Genomic DNA, 7,074 nt, shown 5'->3' with positions numbered 1-7,074 from the left:
ATTAGAGTCCACACTCCTAACCACTACACCAAACTGGCTCTCAACCGACCAGTTTGGTGTAGTGGTTAAGTGTGCGGACTCTAATCTGGGAGAACTGGGGTTGATTCCCCACTCCTCCACTTGCACCTGCTGATGTGACCTTGGGTCAGTCACAAGCTCTGGCACAGCTGTTCCTGAAAAAGAAGTTTGTGTCAGAGTTCTCTCAGCCCTGCCTACCTCACAGGGTGTCTGTTGTGGGGAGGGGAAGGGAAAGGAGTATGTAAGCCGCTCTGAGACTCCAAGTGAAGGGCGGGGTATAAATCCAATCTCCTCCTCCTCCTCCTCCTCCTCCTCCTATTCCTACCATTTGCTACTCAGAGCTATGCTGCTTGTGTGGATGATCCATTTTCCTGGCACGTTTAATAGCTACCAATAGACTTCTCCATCATGAAGTCATGTAACCATGGTTACAGCCCTCTGCTAATGGCAATCACCACATATGACATAAGGGAAGTATTTGCCCCCAGACACCAGAAGGAACATGTGACTCATGAGTTTGAGTTTAACAAGGCCACAGTTTACTGAAAGAACTGTAGCGTAGCCCAACAAACTCTTGTTACAAACAAACTCATGTTACAGAATTACGGGGGAAAGAAGCCAAAGGCTGCCTTTGTCAGGCCACCACAACAAGCTGTCGCAAGTTACTTCAAATGTAGCTTCCTGGTCAATTTGGGCACAGTTTTCTGCATTATGATTCCCCTTGACCCATCACTGGTGGTGGAAGTGTTATCAAATCACAACTGATTTATTATGGCGACCCCATAGGGTTTTCAAGGCAAGAGGCGTTCAGAGGTGATTTGCCATTGCCTGCCTCTGCATAGCAACCCTGGACTTCCTTGGTGGTCTCCCATCCAAGTAAAAATCATTGTAATCATTGTAAAAAGAGACCGATGCTTTAGATGTGGACGGCACCATGATTGTGGCTGGCTGCCATCCACCTGTCAATTTAGCTGTGGAAAGGACCACGTGACACGCACCCCACCTCCTCTCTCAGTAGTTAAGCACCATCTTGTCTAGACCTTGAACATCCTACGCACACACCTGGAGGCCAAAGCCTTGGCAGCCTTGAGATCAACAACAACATAGAGGTAGTAGTAGCTCATAAAAACTCTACGCTGGATCAGTAGAAAAGTAAGGCATATTGCATCCCAGAGGATACCAGCTTCTTTCTCGGGAAGGTCACATGTCTCATCCTCAGGTGGATCTGTGCAGAAGCAAGCAAACAAAAAAAGCACCCTCATGTGCGTGCACTTTCCAAATTTCTAGGACATGCTCATCCAGCATTCTTACAGCAATAAATCTGTCATTAATGTCCATAATCTGGAGGCCATGAATGAACCTTTGATTTTGCAAAGATGGAGAAAAGGAGCACGCGTGAAACTGGAGTTTCATGTCCATTGGCCGTTGCCTTCTGGAAAGCGCTATCAAGTCACAGGCAACTAACAGCAACTCTATAGGGTTTTTAAGGCGAGAGATGTACAGTGCCTAGGTGTGTACCATACACACACAGAGAGACACACATATTTGAATTGGTTCCCTGCTCACAATCTGTGCTCTGCATTTTAATAATAAATTGCATCATAGGGTCCTGTCCTTCAACAACAACAACAAAAAAGCTACTTCTGACTTACCTATATCATAGCCTGGTATGGTGCAGAACATGCCAAAGGTATGGATCAACCAACAATTGTTTCTTTGTAATTTGCTAAGGTAGGCACATGATCCAATCTGTGGTCAAAGAAGGGAAGGGAAACACTTCAGCCCTTTTCAGTCATTATCTTTTAGTCACTCTTACCTAACATAGCAAGAAATCACCACTGAGTAGCATTCCACCTTTAACCTGTATGGGTTAAAATGGCTACAAGACCTTCTTTACATGAAGGACTATGTTGTGTTTTAAGGTGTATTCTTCAAAAACTATAAGCTGGAAGGAAAGCAAATGTAGCTCAAGAGCAGAGCACCTGTAATAGATGCAACTTGTTCAGTCTTTGGTATACCCAGTTCTAAACAGCTCAGGTATCTAGCTGGGAAAGGCTTCAGAGATCTGCTGCCAGGCAAAGTCAAGTAGGTGGAGCACAAATGGTCAGACAGCCTAGTGTATATTGGGGTCCCCCAATCTTGTTGAATCTGTGGACACTTTTGGAATTTTGAGAAAACTGAGTGGGTGCCACCAGAAAAGAGATTGGATTTATACTCTGCCCTTCACTACCCAAAGGAGTCTCAGAGCAGCTTACAATCTCCTTTCCCTTCCCCTCCCCACAACAGACACCCTTCGAGGTAGGTGGGGCTGAGAGAGCTCTGACAGAAACTTCTCTTTTTTCAAGAACAGCTCTTATCAGAACTACAGCTTGCCCAAGGTCATCCAGCCAGGTGCGAGTGGAGGAGTGGGGAATTAAACCCGGCTCTCCCAGATTAGAGTCCGTGCACTTAAACCACTACACCAAACTGAATTCTGGCCACACCCCCAAAACCACCCACAACCATGCCACAGGAGGTGGTGGCGGCTTCAAGCATGGACAGCTTCAAGGGGAATTAGATAAACATATGGAGCAGAGGTCCATCAGTGGCTATTAGCCACAAGGTGTAGATAGGAACTCTGGGGAACTGCCCGTGAGAGAACAGCTCTGAGAGCACTTGTGACTGACCCAAAGTCATACCAGCAGCTGCATGTGGAGGAGTGGGGGATCAAACTGGTTCTCCCAGATTAGAGTTCGTGCTCCTAACCACTAGACCAAACTGGCTGTCATGGTGGTCAATCACAAGATATTGGGGAATCTGCAAACTCCCCATGTTTCTCAACTATTTCTTTCACTCTGCCAGAAGCTACGGGCAGCCTGCTGCAGGAAACAGATGCCATTTAGGGGAAAGATCTTCGATCACCTGCCCAGGTTTATTGCACCCACAGCTTATTCCAAAGCTTACAGTTATGGTCAGGTGACATCTTTGTGCAACCATGGGAAGCCTGACAAATGGGTGAGTCCAATACATACAGCAAAGAGGTTCTTTGTTGCTATAACCAAAGCCGTATAGGCGATCAGATAATCCCACAGTCGGAGTATATGTTTGACTGGCTTCAGCAGAAGGTTTCTTCCAAAGAGCATGAAGTAGAAACACGACGCAAGGTAGCCCACGCAGAAGATGTTGACCCGTGTGGTCCCCGTCATAAAAATCAGGCACAGGACAAACCAGAAGAGGTATTTGAACACAACCACTTTCAGTAAATCCAAGTAGGACCTGTGTGGAGAGGAACAATGGGGAGAACCACTGGAAGAGCAAAAAACATACTTGTGTTTCACAACTGGTGAATTTGCTCAGATCTGTGAGTCCTGAAACAGAATGATTAAAGATACGTCCCAGTTGTTACATAAGAACATAAGAGAAGCCAATGTTGGATAAGGCCAATGGCCCATCCAATCCAACACTCTGTCACAGGTGCCATCAGGAGGTCCAGCAGTTTATTAGGGATAGTTCCTGTTTATTAGGGATAGTTTCTGTTTCCCAGAGCCTACCCCTGGTGTAGCAGTTGGAGTGTTGGGCCAAAACTTGGGAGACCCAAGCTCAAATCTTTATTCAGTCATGTAGCTCAATGGGTGACCCTGGGGCCAGAGAACAGGGGTCTCCAGTGTTGTGCCCATGGCCACCATGGTGCCCACAAACACCTTTTCTGGTGCCCGCCAAATGTTTTTGGACAGCGGGTGGGATCAGTTGTATGTGGAGGAGTCGGGGATCAAACCCGGTTCTCCCAGATTAGAGTCCGCCCTCCTAACCACTACACTTCACCAATCTGAAGGCACATCATGAAAAGAAGAGAGTGAAATGAAGGAGGAGAAAAGGATGGAAAAGAGTTAGAGAAATGTAGGAACAGCTAACAAAATTGTATGTTGCTACCACACACTAACAGGGCTGCCCCTTTGCAAGATCTGGCTGTGCAGGAGCTGGGTGGAGCTAAAGATAAAAGCAAACCATAGACTGGTAGAGATAATGACTTTGTTAGGAGGCTGCATCCTGGCAAAGACTGCAGCTTGTCCTGGAAGGTCTTGCCTTGCTCCAATGCTGGCCTATTGTAGAGTTATTGAAGGAAGAAATCTATTGTAGAGTTATTGAAGGGTTTAGCAGGATCTGATCAGTAACTAGCTTCCCTCAGCCTCCTGGTGCTTTCCCAAGTGGCTGCAGTCAGAACTGCATTAGAAATTTTGTCCACGTGTTCTGTAAATGCAGCATTGCAGCTGGATGCTGGCTTCAGGGGCCCTCCAGCTGACTTGGGTCCCCAAATTTTGTCCCCTCAGCAGCCCTGCTCCAGCATTGTGCAAGAGATGTAGGTGTGTTCGGGCCTGAGGATATACATGTTGTCAAAATTGCAATAGAATATCCCCGTTTCATCTGGGAGATCATTGAATCATAGAATGTTAGAGTTGGAAGGGACCTTGCAGGTCATATAGTCCAACCCCGCTGCACTCTGCAGGAGCATAACCGAAAGACAGCCCTACAGCATACCCAAAAGATGGTCATCCAGCCTCCGCTTAAAAACATCCAGCGAAGGAGCATCCACCACCTCCCGAGGCAGACTGTTCCACTGCTCAACCACTCTGACAGTTAGGAAGTTTCTCCTGATATTTAGCCGGTAACGACTCCCTTGTAATTTCCACCCATTAGTTCTAGTCTAGCAATCCGGAGCAAGAGATAATAGATCTGCTCCATCTTCTACGTGACAGCCCTTCAAATACTTGAAGACTGCAATCATGTCCCCTCTAAGCCTTCTCTTTCCCAGGCTAAACATACCCAACTCTTTCAGCCTTTCCTCGTAAGACTTGGATTCCAACCCTCTCACCCTCCTGGTTGCCCTCTTCTGGACATGCTCGAGCTTGTCAGCATCCTTCCTAAAACGTGCTGCCCAAAACTGCACACAGTACTCCAGGTGAGGCCTGACCATAGCAGAACAGAGCAAAACTACCACCTCCCGTGATCTGGACACAATGCTTCTGTTAATGCCTCCTAGGACTGGAGGGTATGACTTGTCCATGGTACTGAGCAAGTACTATGGTGCTCCTGAATCAAAAGGACCACCCTCCAGCCCACAAACCCACTCTGATTTACGGAGCAAATCCCCTCCCCAGCTTCTTACCTGCAGCGTACAAAGTTTGGTACCGGGCTGTACTCACTGAGCCCCACCGGGTCTAGGACTCTGCTGATCTCTAAATTATCCCCAGCTAGGATCCTCACAATGAGCTTGTTCTCATCCTCAAACACCCGACATTGGAAGGAGGCAAAGAGAAGAAGCAGGAAGTCATCTGTCATGAGAGAGGAGACAGGAAAAGATCATTCACTTAAAACCATTTGCCACATGATCATTCCAGTTCAGGCGACTGCGACAAGACAGGGATTGCTTCCCCCAGTATGAACTTGTGCACCAGCTCAGCAGCCCCTGACTGTCTTCACTCTCAAGTCTATTAGATCTGCCAGAGCCCAATCTCAGTTTTTTCTCTCTGCTGTGGCTCCAGCCCAATGGAACACCCTTCTCAAAGAGGTCAGGAGGACACCCACCTTGGCCCACTGCTGGAGTTTGCTTATCTATGACAGTTTTGCATGTCTGATCAAAGCCTTTTGAAGGTGCCATCCTACCAATAGGTAAAACCTACAGCTGCCCATACAAATTTATTGTCTGTTGTGGCTCCCTTCTTGTGTAATGGCCTGCCTGAGGAGGCCAGGAAGGACCCTGCAGCCGGCATTCTGAAAACTGTGAAACAGAATTGCTCAAGAGGACATTTCTACAAAGGGCTGTAGTACAGTGGAATGGTTCAGGAGGACACTTTGATAATGGGAATAGGATTGTGGCCTGTTACACTGTTTATTGTGTGTATTATCTTGCACTTATTGTTTTTTACTTTTCTGGTTCCCTTTTTTTTTGCATTGTTTAATGAGACGTCTGATACTTTTTTGCATTTGTAATCCTAGTCCCGTTGCATAGTTTATTAGATGTCTCATGCTATTTGGTTGCACTGTCTTAACTACATTTACTACCACCTTACTTTCATTGTTTTTGTTGTTGCCGCCGTCACAGCTGACTTGTGATGACACTTTTCAAGGCAAGAGACATTCAGAGGTGGTTTGCCATTGCCTGCCTCTATGTCATGACCCTGGTATTCCTTGGAGGTCTCCCATCCAAATACTTCCCAGGGCCAACCCTGCTTAGCTTCTGAGATCTGACAAGATCGAGCTAGCCTGGGCTTTGCTTTATTTTTAAAAATGCTCCCTGAGCAATCCAATTTTACACCATGTACAGAATAATAGGAGCATGGGGAATACTTTTGACTTAGGGATTTCTCCTCCTAAAAGTAAGAAGCAGCTACTTATGTTAAGCAGATGTTACATAGTAAAGCCTATACGTACTCAGAAGTAAAGTAGCGTCAGGTTTCTTGGCAAAGTCAGGCAGGTACAGCCATTTAATCAGATTGGAACGCAGCAGCCAACGAGAAGTTCTCCACGGATAATCTGCCAGCAAAGAGATGATTTGCATTACGTGAAGGAAGCACTTTCCAAGCTCACAGTGATATCCTAAGCAGAATCGCACCCTTCTAAGACTATTGACTTCAATAGATTTAGGAAGAGGTAACTCTGTTTAGGACTGCTCTGTCACTGGGCATTTCCACATAGGGCTTTTCCATCAGTTCTGGCCTCATAGTGCTTCAGTTTATTCCTTGATTTCCACATGTTTTTTTTTTTTAACTGCCCCCGAAGAGGCAGGATTTTATTAAATTTTTCTCAAAAAATACACACATAAAACACAAATGTACAAACAAACATAGAAATACATAATAACACACATACTAACACCTGGGGGTTATTGTTTTAACACATGTTTATACTATTGCCTAGTCTGCCTTAATAACAATTACACCTTAACTGTGCGAGCAACTTTTCTATTGTCCTAAAACTGGTGTACATTTCCCTAATATTCAATTAGTCTGTCCCTTACAAAATCGCCTGAATATGCTTATTATACCAATTATAAAATCGTGTCCAAGTATTCTGGAATGT

General features: G+C 45.8%; 1 protein-coding gene across 1 annotated transcript in view; it reads right to left on the bottom strand.

Annotated features, from left to right (window-relative positions):
- Nucleotides 1–7,074, bottom strand: part of LOC107119836 (piezo-type mechanosensitive ion channel component 2-like) — a 109,998-nt gene that overhangs the window by 57,643 nt on the left and 45,281 nt on the right. The window contains exons 20-24 of the mRNA XM_015422450.1: nucleotides 6,427–6,528; nucleotides 5,162–5,327; nucleotides 3,030–3,273; nucleotides 1,671–1,767; nucleotides 1,081–1,243 (exon numbers count right to left, since the gene is read on the bottom strand). Of these exons, the coding sequence (XP_015277936.1) occupies nucleotides 1,081–1,243; nucleotides 1,671–1,767; nucleotides 3,030–3,273; nucleotides 5,162–5,327; nucleotides 6,427–6,528 (772 nt within the window). The remainder of the gene's footprint in view (nucleotides 1–1,080; nucleotides 1,244–1,670; nucleotides 1,768–3,029; nucleotides 3,274–5,161; nucleotides 5,328–6,426; nucleotides 6,529–7,074) is intronic.

Source organism: Gekko japonicus, unplaced genomic scaffold, assembly GCF_001447785.1.
Source record: "Gekko japonicus isolate JY-2015 unplaced genomic scaffold, Gekko_japonicus_V1.1 scaffold1190, whole genome shotgun sequence".
In the NCBI taxonomy this organism is placed as follows: Eukaryota; Metazoa; Chordata; class Lepidosauria; order Squamata; family Gekkonidae; genus Gekko; species Gekko japonicus.
Note: the sequence above shows the minus strand (reverse complement) of the source record. Positions and strands in the feature narration are given on the sequence as shown.